At 37.6% G+C, this 21,681-nt stretch overlaps 1 protein-coding gene across 2 annotated transcripts in view; it reads right to left on the bottom strand.

Moving 5' to 3' along the window:
* AMMECR1 (AMMECR nuclear protein 1) overlaps positions 1-21,681 on the bottom strand; it is a 148,125-nt gene that overhangs the window by 8,071 nt on the left and 118,373 nt on the right. For both annotated transcript variants that reach the window (XM_075007449.1, XM_075007450.1), the window contains 2 exons: positions 11,101-11,215; positions 3,362-3,452 (listed from right to left, as the gene is read on the bottom strand). In XM_075007449.1, coding sequence (XP_074863550.1) covers positions 3,362-3,452; positions 11,101-11,215 — 206 coding nt within the window. The remainder of the gene's footprint in view (positions 1-3,361; positions 3,453-11,100; positions 11,216-21,681) is intronic.

Genomic DNA, 21,681 nt, shown 5'->3' on the forward strand with positions numbered 1-21,681 from the left:
AGTGCTACTGTTAGTGTTAACAGTGATTTTTCCAATTTCAGAATTACAACATTAAACTGTTTGCCAGTGGTTGGTTTATATATTTTTGGAGTAGTAACCAACCCACAAATAGTTTAGGTTAATTATGGCTCTCCTGGAACAAGTCTTTTATGCTATTTTAAACAAGATATATCAAATTTTGAATACACAGCATCTGAATAATATGCAGAAAATGAACTGTGCACATTTTGTTGATAAAACTGTTAGATGTGCTATTTCAGAATAACAGTTTCTTAGATTATTCAGATAGGTCTCTAACTATAAATGGACATGGTTTACTAACCAAACAAAGCTATTTCTATATCTAGCCCTACCAAATTCAAGGTCCATCTTGGTCAATTTTCATGGTTATAGAATTTGAAAAATCATAAATTTCATAACAAAAAGCAGTCCAGTAGCACTTTAAAGGCTAACAAAATAATTTATTAGGTGATGAGCTTTCGTGGGACAGACCCACTTCTTCAGATTGTAGCCATACCAGAACAGACTCAATATTTAAGGCACATAGAACCAAACATAGTAATCAAGGTTGACAAATCAGCAAAATATTATCAAGGTGAGCAAATCAGAGAGCAGAGGGGCAGGGAGTCAAGAATTAGATAAAGCAAAGTAAGCAACAGAGCCCCTATAATGAGCTAGAAAACTCCCATCTTGGTTCAAACCATGTGTTAATGTGTCGCAGACTTTCATGAGAATGTGCCCGTGATTCTGTGAATAACCTGGTTAGGTCCAGTGATGGTATCTCCAGAATAGATGTGTGGACAAAGTTGGCAATGGACTTTGTTACAAGGAAAATACCCAGAGACCAGTTACTCCAAGATAGGCCCAAAAAAGCCAGTAACACCACCACTGGTCATTACCTACAGCCCCCAACTCAAACCACTGCAATGCATTATTAAAGATCTACAACCTATCCTTAATCAGGATGCCACACTCCAGAAGGCCCTAGGTGACAGGCCTGTTCTCTCCTACAGACAACCTCTCAACCTTATGAGGATTCTCACCAACCACAGCCTATACCGCAGGAACACCAATCCTGGAACTTCTCCTTGCAACAAGGCCTGTTGCCAACTTTGTCCACATATCTATTCTATTATTCACAGAATCACAGGCACATTCTCATGTTCCTCAACTAACATCATATACGCCATCATGTGCCAACAATGCCCAGATGCTTTATATATTGGACAGACTTCAAATTCTCTTAGACAAAGGATTAATGGGCATAAAACAGACATAAAAACACTCCTGGTTCACAAACCTGTCAGTCAGCACTTTCATGGAGAGGGGCATTCTGTTAATGACCTGAAAGACTGCATTTTACTGAAGAGGAATTTTCACAACAGTTTGGAAAGAGAGGCTGCTGAACTCTCTTTTATATTCAAATTTGACACATTAACGCATGGTGTGAACTGGGATGGGAATTTTCTAGCTCATTATAGGGGCTCCTTTGCCTGCTTTGCTTTATCTAATTCTTGACTCCCCCTTGCCCCTCTGCTCTCTGATTTGCTCACCTTGATAGTATTTTTCTGATTTATCAACCATGATTACTATTTCTGGTTCTCTGTGCCTTAAATACTGAGTCTGTTCTAGTATTGCTATGATCTGAGGAAGTGGGTCTGTCCCACGAAAGCTCATCACCTAATAAATTATTTTGATAGTCTTTAAAGTGCTACTGGACTGCTTTTTTGTTTTGATACTATATAGACTAGCACGGCTATCTCTTCATTGCTATTCAACATAAATTTCATGATTTCAACTCTTTAAATCTGAAATTTCCACGTTATTGTAGGGGTGCTGACCCAAAAAGGAGTTATGGGCATCACAAGGTTATTGTAGCGTGTGTTGTGTGTGGGGGGGGGGGGTGGGGGGGTGTTGCAGTACTGCTATTCTTACTTCTGCACTGCTGCAGGTGGCAGCACTGCCTTCAGAGACAGGCAGTTGAAGAGCAGTAGCTGCTGGCCAGGAGCCCAGCTTTGAAGACAGAGCAGTGGTCACCAGAAGCACAGAATATGGGTGGCATGGTATGGTATTGCCTCCCTTACTTCTGTGCTGCTACAAGGCAACAGCACAGAAGTAAGGGTGGCATGGTATTGTGTTACCACTCTTGCATCTGCACTGCCAATTCTGAAGGCAGCACAGAAGGGAGGCAATATTGTTACCCTCCACCCCTAAAATAACCTTGCAACTCCCCACAATTCCCTTTTGAGTTAGGGCCTCCTGTTTGAGAAACACGGGTCTTCCCCATGACATATGTATAGGACAGGGTAAAAGCACACAAAAGACCAAATTTCAGAGTGTGTGACTTTTTTTTTACAGTTGTAAATTTGGTAGGACCATATAAAAATGTTGACCTTAAGAAGTTTACATAACTAGACTTTATAAATATAGTAAATGCTGCATTAGGTGAGTATGTAAGAGCTTGGCAAAAAACATTTTCCTGAAAGATGCAGATCTGTAAAGTAGAGATGAAAACAAAATTGTGCTGGAAGCTTTAGGGGTAATTTTATGTGGTCACCTGTGGAGAGGGAGGTATACACACTCAGGGTGATCCTTAGGATAGGCTTCTCCTTATCTTTTAACACACCAAGTCTGAACATAACGAGGCAAAAGTAAAACCAATGCAAATTAAACACCCCACCCTGAGTTACGGCTGGAAAAGAAAACATTAGTAAGTAGTAGTCAGCAGATCAGTACCATATACTGATATTAAACAGAACCAGTGTATATTGTTCTCACAAAGGATGAGCTTGTAAGTCTGTGCCTCTCTAAACGGGACATTTTCATTTATAGAAATACTTTAGGACAATCAGTATGAAACCAACTTCCTGACACCCACCCAAGAAACAAGGGGAAGCCAAAGCTGTTAAAGAGGATTAAGTGCCAGAGTGAGAGCCTAACAAGAGAAAAACTTCAGTAGTGCAGGTTGAGAAATAACTCCACTGTTAAGATCCCTGAGCAGTCATTCCATCACTCAGTTAAAAGGGTTTTGCATTTCACTCACTGTACCACACTATCTAAATGAAAAGCGGCACCTTACAATTAGTGCTGTACCACCCCTACATCTTTTATTTTGCATACTGTGGCTCTTTTACTGTTTCTGTATGACTTGCTTAACAAACTGCAACAATTTATCAAAATCTTCCCAAGAAAGGAACTGATTTTATACAGGCATGTAAGTGGCATTTATATAAGTGTCATTCCTTACAGTTAGGTATTGCTCCATCATCTGACTTCAGTGCAAGGTCAAATATTGCATTTTAGGTTTATATGTATATTTAAATTCTTCACCAGATCATATGAAATAAAGTGCAACAATGACCTTGCTCCTTTGCAACCTCCGGTAAGTAGGTGGCGGTGCGTTTTGATCCTTTTTCATTGATGAATTCTATTCTAATGCCATGTACACCCACCTGAAAGAAATTGGCAGTTTTATTAGTACATTTAAAAATAATACAAGAAATTTCTAAACTGAAAGATGCGAGCTTTTTATAGAATTGTTTTACCCAATTTTGGGCTTTAAAAACATTTTCAAGGTGTTTTTTGAAGTGAATTTAGCTCTCAAGTGGTGTCCAACTGACAGCCTGGCCAGAGCTGTGGAAGCACATCCTATAATGCCCCACCCAAATTCTTCTCTGACCAGAAGGGACCTCCTGAGGTGAGAGTAGTTCAGTCTCTATTCACAGTGCTTCACCTCTCTTCTTATCCTGCCAACAGGGGTGTTATTTAATGTGAAGTGCACAACTGTCCACCAGAAAGTGAACCAACATCACCAGCTCCATTCCCAAGCGCAACCACTTTATTTAATGAGTTGTGGCCATTAACAGCTGCGATCTTGTCTGGACTGGCAACCTAGTGGTGAAAGACTTGAGCTGGTCTCAATCCCTAAAGCCTTCCAGTCCACGAAGTTTCCACTAATGGATGAAGCAGATGGAGACAGAAATAAAAGGTATTTTGGGAACTAATCAACTTCTACTACATATTTCCATATAGCAAGAAGCTTTTCAAGGGTAAGGTCTTCTGCCTAATGGAGAAACCAATGTTGCTGATAGAAAGAAACTATGTACAATTTTCATGAGATGGTCCAAATTCCCTAAAGAACTAGGCGGGTGCCTTTTGAGGCACTGTTTCTAAGTAGTCAGTGTATATACAACACTTCTCTATTTTCAAGGCTACGGTAATTCTGCTGTCAATATCTGCTCTTGAGCTGTTCGTCATAAGAGGCCTTCAGCTGGGAGTGAAATTTCTTACCAAAATTTGATACAGTTTTCAGTTATTTTTAAAGTTACATAGATGTCAACATAAAATGTTAGTAGCCTCAGATTTTTATCCTTGTACATTGGTAAATTAGATAGATTCTTAATTTTGGAAGTCCTAATGTGCATGTGAGTAGTGTCTAGAAACTTAACAGTGTTATTTGGTTTAGATACCTGTTTTTTGGCACAAACTAATTTGATTTCAACAAAAAGTATAGAAAGATTTTTAGAATGAAGACACAGGCTAGAATGACTACGTGGCAGCTAAATTCAAAACAAAGGATTAATATAATGGAGCACATAAACTCTCCAGCATCAATTGCCCAATTAACACATACACAGATATTTCAAGATAAATATTATACAAAGTTATTTTTGCTCTAACATTTTCATGTGATTATGAGGGTGGAGTAAGGGGAAGGAGATTACTCTGGTGAGCCTGACTTTAGAATCCTCCTCATCCTCTTTATCAACACACTATGTCTTAAATGAGTTTTTTCTTCCAAGTGACTGATTCAAATCTTCATTCAGAAAAGTTTCTTCTCTAATCTTCTTCATACCAATTAATTTCAATCTCTCTTACATTGCTGAACCTAAATGTTTAATTAACCATCTGTAATTTGTTTTAAAAGCCAAATCTGAACTTTTTGAAGGTGTTATTCTGAGCTAGACAGTTCTATTATAGAAAATAGAAATTTAGGAACAAAAAATTTACGCAGATCTTGTTGAATTTACTCCTAGGATCAAGGAAACCAGCTAGAAATTTTATACAAACTGTAAGACCACATCCAAATGATGGAGAACTTCAAACTAATACAAAACGATAATCAACAATAGGATCCATCCATCTAAAGCTTAGGTATCCCCTTTTATTAGTATATCAATTTGCATCTTTTTTTTTGTAGGTCAATTCTGCAAGACAAATTGATTAGATCAGAAAAGTAATTACAGACTGAATTAATTTAAAGGGACGTTGTCAAGATAAAACCCAAAATGTATCCTGGCCAAAATATTTAGGTTTACACACATACATTACCAGTTTTAAATTTTCCTGCTTACAAGAAACTGAAAAAAACCCATCTATCAGTCCTCAAACACAACTATAACTCCTTTGAAATCTCTTATATTACAGAATGTAAATCAGGACAGGGTCCTATTGGGTTAAACAGTATGCAGAAACAGAACAAGATGGTCACTGCTTTGAAAAACTTATAATCCAGTTAAAGAAAAGGTTCAACAAGTGATTTTAGCAAGCAACCGGATGTAGAATGGAGGAGGACAGATAAGTTTAACTACATGAGCCTGCCTGTCAAAGTTAGGTAGCCTAATGAGCGTACAACTTGACCACCGATTCCATTTTAACCCTTAACTTTTCCTATTTTCAATTTGTACAAGAATATTTTATTTAGCCTCCGTGTGCAGTTGTATATAGGCTATCTACTTATTTTCACGCTGATTCTACTTGGCAGCTCACAGAGTAGTCACCCATGGTATTGGTCGTGTTGTGATAACATACAGGCACCCTCACCGCACTTCTTGCCTGCTTTATCATAAGCTAGAAGGTTGTTGACAGAGTTTAGGATGGGTTTAATTTCAACTCATTTCATTACTTTTTTGAGAAAGTATGTGATGCTTCACTGATATGAACAGGTACAATTACTGTGACTGGCAGAAAAAAAAATGAATGTATAGAGCTGCATTTTTGTGCTATCACTACCATGCTGAAAAATTAGGCATTTGTTCGTTTAAACATACAAAGTAAGCTCTAACTTCCTGTGCTCATATCCTGTGCAACAGAAGTTACCATGAGAACACTGAGTTTACAATATTCGTGAGAAATTAACCAGAAATACTAATGATGTGCTAACCATGATTCAATATCCAAACAACCAATAACTGCACTCCAGCAAAGACAGTAAACACAATTCTCACTGATTGTGTGTCATAAATTAAATAGACTGTTTTCTATTAGGCAATTATCATTCATGGAAATGTCTTGCTTCATTTATGATTTTCAACACGCTTCTGACAGACTACTAACCCTGACGCAACTACAAATGAAAACTGCATTGGTTTAATCTAATTTGTAAATTTAAACTACTATAGCTAACAACTGCAAACTTCTTAACTTTCTTTTTCTGGTGGGTGTTTCCACCCCTCCCATTTTAGCTTTAATTGACTAAAACAGGCTTAAATTTTGGATGCCTTTTAAAAAAAATTCTCTCTTGGTGAACCAGAAAATCTAATATTTCAATCTAATGTCACATAGACTGATGAAAAGCCACCTCTCATCTTGATATGAAACCCCATAACCACAATCTCAGTCTTTTACAGATGGGTGACATTTCATCGAAGGGCAACAAATTTAGTATAAAGGGACCATTTCAAACTGTTTTGGGAAACAAAGCTGACAAAATACTGACTCTTAAGTAGCCTGAATTTGTACAACCGTAGGCTTAATGTGGAGGAATTTGGCTAATTTTCTGGGCTGACTGAATTCTGATTTTCTTGATGTCAGGGAGGTTTAATTCAATATCACAAAGCTTCCTCAAGGAATCTGAATCACTTTGTGGTGAGAAGACAGAGATGATCTTAACAGGAGAAAAAAAATTTCTGAAGGAAAGGTGCTGGAGAAACCCATCTGTTACAGCGTGTGAGTGACTGAGACATGATAGCATAGCTTTTGCTTCTTTCTTTATTTTCATAAAAGAGAAATTTAGAAAAGGTATAAATTAGTTTGTCTTTCACATATTCACATGGTATCTACTCCCAAATAGCCAGAATCTGTAGTACCAAAGTTTAGTTCATGAAACATTCAAGCATAGTTCATACTTGTCCTATCCATTTGTAGGATTCAAGTTTTTCCTCTGAGGGGCCCCAATATAGCATCCTGAACACCCCTCTCTGGGACTACAGGATTCTGTGGCCTGAGATGCAAAATCCATATGGAAATGCTATGTTTAAAAAAAAAAAGATCTAGGCAAATTAAACAGTTCTCTTTGGAGAAGAATCAATTAAAAAGAATTCTGGAACCCACTGTTCTGTGTAGTAACCTAGCAGAACATTTTTAGTGTTTGATTTCCTCTGTGAAACGCTGCACTGTAAGGGAATGCCTCGCTAAATAGTTTAAAAACTCCCACTCTGATGTGAGCTCAGTGAAGGAATTCAAGAACAAAAAAGCCAGGAGCAAAAAAAATCAAGAGACGGACAGGGAATTGCAGCATTTGTGTGGAGAGGCGATGACCACAGTGGAAGGATAGAGAAATCAGGAAGGTGACTAAAGAGAGATGAACGGAGGAATAAGATTGAGTTTGCTTTGGAGATGGATGGCTGGCTGCAAGGGGAAATGGAATGGGACAAAAAGTTCCATCAGGTACACTAGTGGGTGTGAAAGGGTGCAGATCTTACTGCTCCACATCGGTAGCATTAAACAGTATTTTACGTCCATGAGCTGCTCCCCAACTAATTTTCTGCTGCCTACACTCTCTTTTAAGAAGTTTTACTGTTAAAAGCATATCCCAGAAATCATGATACTGCCTGTCTCAGCGCCTTCCTTTGATGGAAAGGCTGTGATATTCCACACAGGTAGTCATCGGACAGGGGCAGTGGAGAGGCCTCGTGGGAGGAACATTCTATATTTAAAGAAATGAGGAGACAACACGTATTTGCCCAACACCCATTTCAGACCACCATGTGTGTGAAGTACGGATGCACAGTGCAATCATAATCATGCGTGAACAGAAACCCTGTATTATATTTTATGAAGTGTCTTCATACACCACTGTACTGAAGTGATTCTTTGACAGTAACTAGAAAAAAGGTGCAAACCTTTATAAAAGGTGAAAATGGCGGCAATTTGAAAAATCATATGGGAGCTAATGGCAGTCAATTCACTCATGTCTCCTGGTTACTCGCCTGAAGTCTTTGCTGCAAAGAGGATCTCCCACTGCTTGCTGCAACTGAAAAACTGATTTCTTCAGTTTGGGAAAACAATTCATTAACCAGTGGAAGGAAGATCTATCAGTCTGTTTCAGGGTCTAGGAGGCACTCCTGTCCTGAGCCATGTCTTCAAATGATCTTGCCTCTAAACCACCACAGCACTGCAAGCTGCCTGGATCTGCAATTTTGAAATATTTTGACTTCCGTCAGCAAATTGCTGAATTAGCTCCCACAAGATCATCAATAGCATACCTACAGAAGAGTAAGGTCTCCTAACCAGGCTGGTGATTTTTCAGGATGATCTGGAAATGAGCAGTTATACCAGATGGAAGACCCAGAATCTCTCTTTAGGTCATATTCTAGCCATCTTGAAATGTCTTTTTGCCACTGACATTGCATAACTGCAGTACCCTTAAAAGAAACATGGATGACATAAGCTGTCTCACTGTAAGGGCCATGTACAGTGACACATCATTCTTTCAAGGACTAACATTTCAGTATAAACTTGTTACTTTATGTGGAATGCCTGTATGCAATCTACCATTATATACAGTATCATCACTTAAAAAGCATGGCAGGAAAAACTATAGAATTTTGGAGGGTCTCAGGAGTCTCATATTATGGCCACCTCTTCTGTCTTTACTGTGTCAGAGACTTTCACAGTATAATATTAAAATATCTGACAAATATTCTCACTTTTCCCACTCTTCCAAAAAAGGGCTAATGATTCCCCATACTCAAGTGTCAAATTTCATAGCCGGTATTTTTCTACACAATTTTTGAACCAATGCCTAGAATTCTGTAGCTGGAACATAGTTTTCTATCAAATTCTATAAGGACTACAAATTCTATGGAAAGGAATTTGCATTTTATTATTATGTAAAGTCATTTCTATCACATCCTAATTTTTCTTCTATTAATAAAATACAGAAAGTGAAATTCCTGAAGTTACATATATTGCAGACATTTAAGATTAAATTTGAGATGACAAATCACAACATTCAGATCCAACCTTTCCTAAAATTTGGTGGGTGTTCTGAGCTGGGATTTTGGATGAAGTGCCTCTTGAATAAATTTGTATTTTGGTTATTTTAAATTGCATATTTGATAGAACATAATGTCTCCTTTGAAACTGTTTCGGCTATTATGTAAAATATTTATCTGAAAATTTGAAATGCATATTTCAACTTGGGAAAGATAATAATCATTCCATTGTACCATACCAGACTATCATATGAAATCAATAAACTATTAGTGTGCATTTAAAACATCATGAAAAACAATTATGAATGTCTGTTGTCAAATCAAGAGTTAACTGAAATGAGTTATTAAATCCTTAATACTACTAATTTTAGCATCAAATACTAAAGCAAGCAGACTAGACAAAATCTCAACCAGTTTTAATTATTTACTACATTGATGGTTGGCCTGTAAAATTTCATTTAAAAAGCCATTGTAGCTATTAATGCTTGAAAAACAGTCCAAACGTATACTGTACTTCTATAGCTCAGACGGATAATCAGATTGTCTGGGAAAATAAAAGCCTGTTACTAGTTTAGGACAGGGCTTCATCTCAGAGTATATTTTTGACAGATGAGATATAAATCATGAAAAATGGTGTATATAGTAAAAACACTTGATTGTTCCTCAAAGGAAATTTGAACCCGTTTTGCTCGACAGTACAGAAGGCATGAAGCCACTGTCACTGCATATTAACTGTGAAATGCATTATATTGAAGCTTTCAATTACTGTACAACTGGCACTTCTGAGGTGAATACTGGATACAGTCACCCAAGAAAATTTAAGCCACTTACAGCCTTACCAGTGAGAGCACCCAATTGTGGAGACTACACTTTAGTTTTCAACCTGCACATACAGCCAGTAGCAAAGCAACACTTATCACAATTTTTTTTAAATAATCATTAAGAATTAGAGCTCTTATCTGTATTAAGCCATTATTAAAACAAGATATTGGAATTGTTCTCTCTTGTACAGGACTAGAATATGTCCATAATTTTCATATGTGACAAAAATTCGTTAAAAACCTGTCACACACAAATATACATTGTAATAAAAAAATTTAAATGAACTAGCAATTGCTCCTTGTACGTTTTCATTCTGCTGTCAAGTCAGTGTGTACAGTTTTTCTTTAACCACAAGTAAAGTGGGTGCTATGCTTTACAAGATACATATTATATTGGAAAAATAAGTGGTATATTGGGTTCTCGTTACTTTCAAGGGATTTTGGGGGCAAGTTTAGTGTCCAAATGTCACCATTTTCATTAGATAAAGTGTTATGGCTTCAGCATCCGTGCTTATTTCTATTTGAGGCAGCTGTTTGGTGTCTTGCAGAGAATGCACTGTGTGATTCTAGCAGCTTAAGGCCCATACGGTATCAGTATATTGTCTGGTATAGCCTCTAGAGACTTATCTTGTTCTAGCAGCATGGAGGTTTATGACTGTCCACATCTCCTATTACAGTAAGTTTTGATTTAAAAAAAATGAGGATGTATTTCAGACTGTCTATTTTAAAATTACAGAATTGAATCTTAAAAACAAAACCAGGCATTAATAGTGTCTTTGTGGGTCTTTGCACAACACAGCTTTTCAGTGCTCATCCAATGGGCATGAAGATGTCTCAGTTCCACTTTACAATTTTCATACCCTAAGAGCTTGCATGGTAACACTATGTCTTCCAGGAGACACCACAGATGTGTTGTCTTACGTGTATAAAAGACAACTAAGGTTACAGGATAACTACATTAAATATTGAAAAATTTCTGTTTTTTTCTTATTATGCTGGGAGGAAATTGAGGATACACATAAGGCGGCCATTTTTTTTTAAAAGAAAGTTGGAACCCTTACCTCCCAGTCCAAGTAATCACATACATCTTCAAAATTAGTGAGTAGAGACACTGAGCAGAAAAGCCGTGGCAGCTCATCCCTCGTCATTGGGGGGAAACGGCTATCTTTAAGGGCACTGTTGAAAACAAAACAGATTTTTAAAGTACTACATTTCCCCACCTAAACTGAACAATCTAATGAAACAACTGGGAATAAAAATAGGTAAGAGGCAGCAAAAATAAAAGATGCGGGAATGATGATTAATCTGACAATTAACTTTTAATAGTACAATACATCAATACTGCAAACCCTTTTCTCATAGACAAATGGTTTCCAGGTCTCATGGCTGGCCAACTTACATGGTTTCAATAACTGACCCTGATGTTTAATCAACTAGATTTCCTGGTTATCACTCCACACTGTGTTGGTTGTGCTACTGAGACAGTTTTAAGGGGGAAAAATTTTTTTGAGGAAAATAAAAAAAAAACAGATCAATGACATATCTATTTTGAAAACATTAAACATAATTTTGGGTGGTGGGGAAGAATGGCGCACTGGAAAAAATATATTTTGACATCTTGAAAGTAATCAGAATGGTAACACTATAAAGACAGTGACTTTCCTAAAGAGACAGTGACATTCATAAACAGATGCCTGAAGTACATCCTTCGCATCAAATGGTAAGACTTGGTCACAAATTAAGAGCTTTGGGACAGAGCAGGACAAGAACCTCTTGAAGTTCAAATCAAGAGAAGAAAGCGGGGATGGCTAGTCCACATTCTCAGAAAACCATCATCCAGCATAGTCTGTCAAGATCTCAAATGGAACCCACAAGGAAAACGCAAGATGAAGACCTTGGGCAATGTGGAGAAGATCTACCGAAAATGAAAGACAACAACTGGGGTACTCTTGAGGTCAGCCAGAAGTTTTGTCCTGAGACAGAGTGAAGTGAAGGAGACTTGTAGATGACATAAACTCCACCTGGAGTATAAATGTTTAAGTCAAGTAAGTCAACCTTATAAGGAACTCTTGCATTTAATATAGCAATGTAGTAATCTGAATAAGCAAAATATTCATGCAAATTAAGAAATATCAAATAGGTCAAATATAAAAAAAGTCAAATGCTTATAATTTCACCATCAAAGAGACTCAAATTTGTAAAAATATATGGTAGGTGTGCGATGCAACAATGCAAATTAAAGGAAAAGCAGTACCATCTACATTCATCTCAGTAACCTCTGTATCACAAAAACAGGAGACAGGAGTTAACCAGAAATGTCAGAAACAAATGTCAAGAGCAGTGTATTGTGAGAAATTTGGTACAAAGAGAACTGGACAAACTAGGGGGGAAAAAAAGAGTAAAAAGGAGTGCAATACATTTACATTTATTAATTTCTAAGTTTGTGATAGGAGATACTAGTATATAAAACATGCCTATGTTTGAAAAGAAAAAGAACTGACTTGGCCCAAATGGTTTGTTTCAGCAAAGGAAGAGAATCTAACAGTGCAGAAGCCTCTCCTACGGAACTATCTACTCCTCAAATGCCATTATTTTCCACTCACTGAATGTACATACGCTATTAATTCTAGGAACCCTGTTTAGAAAATGACAGGAGATGACAATTCTTGGATCTGATACACAACTGTATCTCTAAAGGCTCAGGGTTCATTAAAGTCACTGGGTCAAATTCTGCCATTCTGTAAAGAGATGCATATGCCTATCAATAGCAGAATTTCATTCCATATAGCTAACTTTAGCAATGATGGGAGTTGGACTGAACAGTAGAGTAGACTCAAAAAGTTTAACTGAAACAGGGCAATTATTTTATGTATGCTTGATCTAGGGTTAATATTCCCTCACCAACTAGTAGTAAAAAGTGAATTCTTTCTTGAGTCTATGTATTTTATTGTGGTATGACAACTGAAAAGATTAAATGAATAGGTACTGGAACTATGGAGGTGGTGAGAATTACAACAGTCTCCTTTTCAAACATTGGAAGTTTTACACATATAAAAAGAGAAAATCCAATTTTATTTTTGGATGGAGTTACATGTAATTCATTGTATAGGTTGATACAAGACAAGAGGTTTGCTCTACCAAGCAATAAGAAGTATTTTCACAATGGATGAATAATATACTTATTATGAAGAAATGATCAAAGTACTCTGTGACCCAGTTTTCCCATTGCGAAAAAAGAGGTAATATCAATATTTGTAACGCCTCAAGAACTCTGGAAGAAACAGACTACGTACAGCTCAGCTATGATTATTATTGTCAGGATTGTGAAAGTAAATTTTTGTATGTAATTGCCTTCATTGATTCATTTCAGAAAATGATATTTTCCATGACCTTATAAAGTTATTGGCAGAACTAGCTGTGCAACTGCTGCAAACTGAAAAACTCAAGCCCGAGTTCCTCTCCCTCCCTTGTTCCAGTGACGTGGAGCAACATAAATAAATAAATAAATAAATAAATAAACTCTATCTGAGACATAATAGTGATGATGTGAACCTATGAGGCCACTTTTGCCCTGCACAGCTCTCCATCTGGTGATATACCTGGCTTTGAATGAGGCACTGGTCATGAAAATCAGGACAAATGCCAGTGAAAAAAAATTACTACTTTGGAAAGTAGATGACAGCAACAGGGGTAGAGTCAGAATTCTTCACGTTGGTGAAATTAGAACTGATATTGCCATAAGTATCACTTACATTGTAATACCTGTATCACAACTGATAAACTTGTTATATCTATTACTGTTTTCTACAGAGATTTCATTCATTTGTGATTCTCAGGATGGAAGAATTACATGTTTCTTCATCTAGAAAAGGCTGCATACAACTGCAATAAAATGCACATAAACTCATGTGGGTTATAAATTACTACGGGTTGTACCTCTCTCGTTAAGCACCCTTGGGACCTGAGTGGTCCCAAGTGAGGGGATTTGCTGGACCAGTGAAGGTTAAGCCTCTTGGCTGCTCCAGAGAGCAGAAGAAGGGGTGGGTCCAAGCATTCTAGCTAGGTTCCCCTCCAAGCTGATGCCAGCTCCTTACCCCAGGCTGCCTGGGGGGCTCCAGTCTGGCTCCCTGCCACCAGGCTGCTGGCCAGGACCCCCCACAGGAATCCCAGCCATGAGGCTGCCAGCATGGTCCATGCCTCAGCCTGGTTCCCCTGCTTGGTAGGATTTCCTGCCTCCACGGGGATGCCAGCAGGGTCCTGCACTAACTGGGATTCCCAGCTGGGCTCCACACAGTGGGGGTTCCAGAGCCGGCACCTCACCCTGGGGCTGCCCTCCACTGCAGCTCTCTCTCCAGGTGCTCTCCAGTCCAGCAACATCTGTGGTCATGGCAGACCAGGGATGTCACTGGACGAGAGAGTTTCAACCTGTACTTGAAGGATTAAGCTGCTATTTTCCAGTGTCACTTACCAGAACAATTCTCAAAAGCAATAAGTGAATTAATTTTTTTTTGTTGATCAAATAACTTTGCATTATGTACTGCTGCCCTGTCCATCTCTAGAATGTAATTATAAGTGGGATAATTACTGAATAATAAATAATTATGCTAAGTGAATATATAGATTCCAGACATCTTAAAAATCACACAATAAGAAAAAATATGTTCTGCAAATCTCAATTCAATATTATTGACTTTTAATTTTAAAAAGCAAAATGATTACTCTACTGCCACATTACTCTACTGCCAACCCAAACCTGGCCTATATTAAAAATCGTAGTTAAGTTTGTCTGACATATGCAAGTTTGTGATTTATTACTAATCAAATAATGCCTAGTAATCTCATCACTTTAATATTACCTTTTTCACTACACATTCTTTGCAGTGGTGTTAAGATATATTGGTCAAATACATTTACATCCGTAAGTCTGAGAGATTTAAGTCATCTTGGTGTTTTGAGTCAGATATATGTTCAAGTCACAATATTAAGACATGACTCCAATTTTTTAACATTAGACTGATAATGTTTTTTCCTTTTGTCAGAAAGATTATGGTTAATTATGATTCTTTGCTACTTTTGTTAATATGCATTTCATATATTGCACTTGCAACTGTTCAGTTTTTTATTTTTAGAGTTTATTAATGAATTACTCTGCATATTATTTTTGAGACATTTCCCCTACCCTATTGTTTCTCAGTGCATGGTATGCGTACCCTTAGGGGTACAGGAGAGAAGTCTGGGGGCATGCATGCTGGAGCTGTATGTGGCTCTTTGAGCAATAAAATGCTCAGAGCTGCGAGAGTGCTGTTCGTCGCTCTGTGCACGCGTCCCTCCCTAGCACTTGGAGGGAGAAGTGCATGGCAGCAGTGATGGTGGCGACAGTGGCGGCTCCTGTGAGTCACTGGCATTGGATTACAGCAGGGGAGGGGATGCCTGGCTCTGGAGGAGGGGAGGACCATTGGGTTAAAATGGGGGGTGCGGGTGCCTGGCTCTGTAACATTATGTTTGGTATCCGAAGTAAGTGATAAAATTGCTATTTGCACAATTTTAGTTTAGTGTTTATAATTACAATTGAAAGGGTTTAAAACGGACTGATTCCTTGTGAAAACAAAGAATAAAACTGCACATCTGGAAGAAGGTCGTACACAGGAAACCACATCAGAAACATTGATTTAATTGTGGGCATCAGCAGTCTGAAACCTAGGTCTGAACACATGATTTCATCCCAACAAGCTCAAATTTCGCATTAATTATAATTTTTCTTGTAATTTCATTGATCATTCTTCACTGATATTTGCATAAAAATACACACAGGTATGAATAAAAATTGGACTTATTTTATGTTCGTCTAATTTTTTATTTATCCTCTTTGCACAATCATAATTATGATGGCAAGTTTATTACCTATAGGCAATTTGTTCCAACCAACCAGGTACAATTAAGTTGCTTAAACAAATGTGTTGCAATGGTAGAAAAAAAACCTGTGTGACTGCTGGGAGTACTTTGGTTTCTTTTGAAAAGAGGGTACTTTAGTAAAGGAAAAAAAAAAAAAGGTTGAGAAACACTCCCTACTGCACTGGAAAAGATATTGCTAAAGATCATGGCAATTCGATATTGGATTTCTAGTTTCTCAATCACAATGTTCCTGTACAGTGTTAGTAGATTACTGAGTTTTATTGATGAGTAGAGGTGAGTGTTATTAAATTTAAATAAAAAATACAGTTCTCTCAGGAAAGAACTATATAAACAATTATTAGAAAATACTTCCTGGTACTGTCTATCTACTGATGTGCTTTTTCTAATTTATGCAATAAATTTGGCACATAAAATGCATCAGCTGAATTTGACACTTTTAGGAGTCATTAAGTTGTACAACAAGACTTGTGACTTATTTTTACAACCTTCATTCGCCCTTCCCTTCTCCACCTTTAATTTCATCAGTCATATTTGCTTGTTACATCTTGCCTCAGGTTAAAGACTAAATTCACTGGGGGAAGAAATATCTCACTTTTTGGGAAATTATGGCCCCAGCAAAATGATTGGCCAAAGTCCCAGATGTAAATTTTCAGCTGGCACACACTAGCAAAACTCCCTTGACTTCAACAATTTTACACTAGTTGAAGATCTCCCCCTTCGACTTCAATTAGGCCAGAAGTCATCCTGTGTGTTTAATGCAAAAATCTTCACAATAATGCCTCAATACTGAGGTACCTCTGTGCTACTGGAATAGTGAATAAGTAACATTCTGAGAGATAATATGGACAAATCAAAACAAATGTGAGTAATGACCAAGGTATGAGCTATGAACCCTAAGAGGAATCTGTCCAAGACAGAAATATGCATGCAGCAACACACAATAAGATAAATCTGAAGTGTACAATAATAAAAAATGAAAACATATGACCACCTCAGTTCTCAAGCCTGTACAAGAAAAAGCCCACTGTTGTTATTTTCATTTTTGGCAGCCTACTGAAATTTTTAAAATTTTAGGGAAATAAATATTATTTGCAATTAGCTTAGTTTATCATTAAAACACATCCACACTGTACACTTTTGTAACTGCCCAGTTACAAAAAATATATATAATATTATGGAGGAGCTGGTAACAACTGTATAGTTAAGAAGTCAGAAGTTTTCAGAATAGCAGCTTAAAAACTTTATTTTGTAAACCAACTGAAATGGTAGTAAGTGAAATACAGTAATAAACTAAGTAAAAATTCATATTTTCATGGTTGTCTGATGAAGCAAAGTAACCCATATTCAAAAATGGTTACCTACTGTCCCACCTTTTCTAAAACACCATTTGCAAGGGAACTAAAACATGTGATCTGTGCTTTGCTCCTCAGGCTCATTAACACAATATTAATTATAGAAAGGGATATTTGGTTGGATCACAATGATTAACTTTGTTTCCATAATTTAAAAATAAACGTAACAAGCTAAACTGCCATATTTAGCTGCCAGAAATAATACAGTCACTTTGATAAAATGGGGATGAGGACTAGACATCAAATTCCCTTTCGGAGCATGCTTTGTATGGATAGAAGTGATTTGGGTGCATTTCAGATAATTAGATATCTAACTACGCACTCATGCCACCATACCTGTAATAATTTACAATTGGAAACTGCAGGTGCAAAAAGGTACATCAGGCTTTACAAACTGACCTCTTTTTCAACACATACACATATGGGTGCACATAAGCTAAGTAAACAGTTCAATCTTACAGACAGCAGAACACCAACATTTTGAGCATTTTAAATAATTTCTAGTAATTGTTATCATAACTTGTTTTGAGGTTGTAAAATGTGGAAAACCAATTCTACTGTATCATCTTCACAAGTTGCTCTGCCTGTGCTGGAAAGAAGGCAAAGTACCACAAGAACTCTGACACACCAACATCATCACTTTCTATGAAAACAAGGTTGGCAAAAGCAACTAACAACATCATGGTAGTTCCTTTCTTAGTATTAAGAGGAAAGCCTTTGCCTGCCTTGTCCTGAACGGGCTTCAGACCTCTAAAGAAAGAATCTATCCTGGATCACAGTGTGGTTTCAGAGCTAAAGGTCTACTATTAACATGACCTTCTCACTAAGACAACTACCAGAGAAATACAGTGACCAAAAATAGTCTATTTACACAGCTTTCATCCATCTCACAAAGCCATTGACCTTGGCAGTAGAAGCAGACTAGTTGTGCTTCTAGAAAAGACGGGATGTCTTCCCATGCTTTACGGAATGACTCGATCCCTCTGTGAAAACTTGTACATCACAGTCCAATATGACGCCTCAGTCTCAGTCTTTCCAGATTTGTACTGGAATTAAGCAAGGCTGTATACTTGCCCCAACTCTGGGATCTTCTCCTTGCTACAAACATTTGGTTTCTCAACTGAGATAATCTACTTTCACACAAGATGTCAGAAAGTTGTTCAAACTTGCAAGACTAATCTAAACCCAGGACTTGGGAGGCACTTATCGAAAATCTTGTTGCTGATGCTGCAGCAGTGATAACCCACACACCAACCCATCTCCAAAACTGCTAGCCATTTTTTCTAAAGCTTGCCAAGACTTTGGGATTACCAGAAGTAAACATAAGGTGCTGAGGAAGCACCCTCCATCAAGACTGAGAACTATGAACTTAACGTGGTGAATGAGTTCAAGCACTTGGGGTCCCCTGTTGCAGTCACTCTCTTACTCAGAATGGAATTCAACATCCACATATGGGAAAAACTGCCACACCCGTAACTAGAGTGAGTAAGAGGTTATGGCAAAACAACAAACTGATGGAACACAGAAAAATCTGTGTGTATTGTGCATGTGTTATTGCTGCACTTTAGTACAGCAGCAAGACATGGACTTTCTATTCTTATCAGGAAGGGTCAACAGTTTTCATATTCATTGCCTTCACTGAATCTTTGGAATCTTAGGGAGGGGCAGTGTCATGAATACTGAGGTGCAAGCAGGTATAGGCAGGCAACCATACCCAGCATGTAGCACTACTCAGAAGATGCCTTCACTGTCTTGAGCTGGTCTGCTGAATAATCCTTTATGGTCAACTGGCATCTGAAGAAAGACCCAAAGGAAACCTAAAACTACGTTTCAAGGACACATACAAGAGAAATTTCAAAGAAATGGACACAACAATGAGAAATATCACACTCAAGACCACAGTCTTTGGAAAAAGAGCTCAACAGAGGTCTCTGGAAGTCTGAGAGGAAGCAGTCCAACTTAATCTAGTATCATCCTTACTGAGATTAGCTCTGTATTCTCATTTTTACAGCCTTTCTTCTACTAACATCCAAGGTATAAAAGATACTTTTTCCTTTAAATTAATTAGTCCTATTACAATACAGCAGTTCTGCTTGTTTAAGTTTCTCTTTATTTCAATGAATCTAATTCCATCCCTGGATAGACAATGCTGGACCACAGAAGGCTAATATTGTTCAACACTTTACCAACACTTTCTTACAAAACATTTAGGAGTAAATTACAGCTAAATAAGAGCACCCAACACTAAGAGTCAGGACTGGTGGCTGCAAACAAATTTTATGAGACTACAGGAAACTTGGTCACAACCATGATAAGTGGTCCTCTGACTGACTAAAATCATGCCAGATTATGGATGTTGCCAGATGAGAGAGTTCCAGATTAGAGAGGTTCAACCTGTATATGAAACCTTGCAACACAATGGTTTTCTGCCAGGTAAGCAATGAGGTATATTTGCATAGCTGTGTGAAAAAGCCTGCATTACCACAGTCCCTTTTATATATATTTTTGTAGGAGAATACTCCATCTTCCAATGCTGTCAATCTGGGACCTCTCTCAAACACCAAGTTTACTCTACAATATAGGTATATATTTTAAACAAATGGAAACATGTCCCTAATATGTCTCATGGTGATTGTAACAATCTATACCCCAAATAGCATCCTAGCACCTTCATGTTCACCAGGTGAAATGATTACATTATGTTTTGTACAAAATACACCTTGTGAGGTATCATTTAAAAGTCACCTATTGAATGATTGATCGTATGTTGTTCAACTGTATATGCTATCGCTATATGTCACTGAAACATGTTGTGAGTTCGGGACTACCCACAACTAGCCTTTCAGGTACAACCGTGGAATATCCAAGCAACACTGATGGCCCATTAAAGTGAAATCATGCTCCCAACAGCTGATCAAGGACTTCTCAGAGAGAGAGTATGTACACGCTGATGACTGCTAAGCGAAGGGGGACTGCTGATCCCCAAGTTTCAGCAAAGATCCTTCCACCACGATGGATGAAAATATAAGAAAGGGAGAATGACATCATCAGTTGGCCTCTCCATCTTCTCTCTCATCCCCGCAACTCAACAGCTGGAGGATTGTCTAAGGATGAAGACTTTGTATGGGAAAGGGAGTGTCAGGATGGAACGGAGTCCAGTTTGTGTACTGAGAATCTGTAGCCTGCTTGTACCATCTAATTAGGGTGAGATACCACTTGACTTATTATTTCAGTGTAATGGAAAGAAATAGATTAATTGTATAGCAGCGTATAGAAACATTTGATTAAAGTGCTCATTTCTGAGGCAGCTACAAGATGACAGCAGCGTTTGTATTGCAATAAAGTTAGGATAAAGGCTGGCTCTTGCAATTTGTTTTTTAAAATAATGTTTTTTATGGTCTTTTGCTAGGTGCTAAAATAAAAAAGTGAAACAGAATAATGTGAAAAAAACACAGTATAAGGATGCTACTTATAGCCCAGCACAAGGATCCTCAGTGGTTAACATACACCTTTCTCCAATTCACGTTACAGTTCAATCCTAGAGACGCAGAACACATGGAAATTGCAACTGACATGAAGTTGCACATTTACACAAACTTGCTTCTTGAAGAGTAAAAGCAGGTTTAATAAACAGCTTTAAAAACTCTTCTATCAATATTAATGAGGAAAACATGGAGTTGGAAAAACACCTTCCCATCCATTACTGCTGACAAAGAAAAGGCACGCCTTTCCAAACAGCTGAAAAGAAGTAATGCCAAAAACGGTGCTTCACGTTGTCTAATCTCACTTAAGAGATGGCGATATTTTATCATGGAGTCTGCTACTCTTGAAATTAAGAATTTAAGCAGAATACATAAGCAATAACAAATCACAAAGTGGCACGATGAATGCATAATTCATGAAGCAAGAAGAAAGTACTGCAAGTCAAATACAGTTGAAGGACATTTATGCAAGCTTCAGCATCCTACAGCAGGTAGATCAAGTTATTGTCAATCAGGAAAAAAACTAAGCATTACCATCAGTTTTCCTTCTTACCAGATATGCTACACAAGTCTCAGCTTTTCAAAATAAAATTCAAAAATGGTCTAAAAATACTTTACTGCAGTTTTCAGACTTCACCTTATACTAGATTCTAGGGTACACTTCACATTTTGGATGTGAAGAGGGATAACACACAACTGTCAAAAGAAGCTAAACAGTATCGAAAAAGATGAGGGGGTGGTGGTGGTGAGGAAGGGAGATGAAAAAAATTACACAAATAGAAAAAGAGAAAAAAGGACATGTTCAGGATAGTCCAAGATGATGCAACTAACAAGATGAAATTTAGGAAAGAAAAATTTAGCTGATATCAGTAATATTTATTAATGAGTATCATGG

Source organism: Carettochelys insculpta, chromosome 13, assembly GCF_033958435.1.
Source record: "Carettochelys insculpta isolate YL-2023 chromosome 13, ASM3395843v1, whole genome shotgun sequence".
Taxonomy (NCBI): Eukaryota; Metazoa; Chordata; order Testudines; family Carettochelyidae; genus Carettochelys; species Carettochelys insculpta.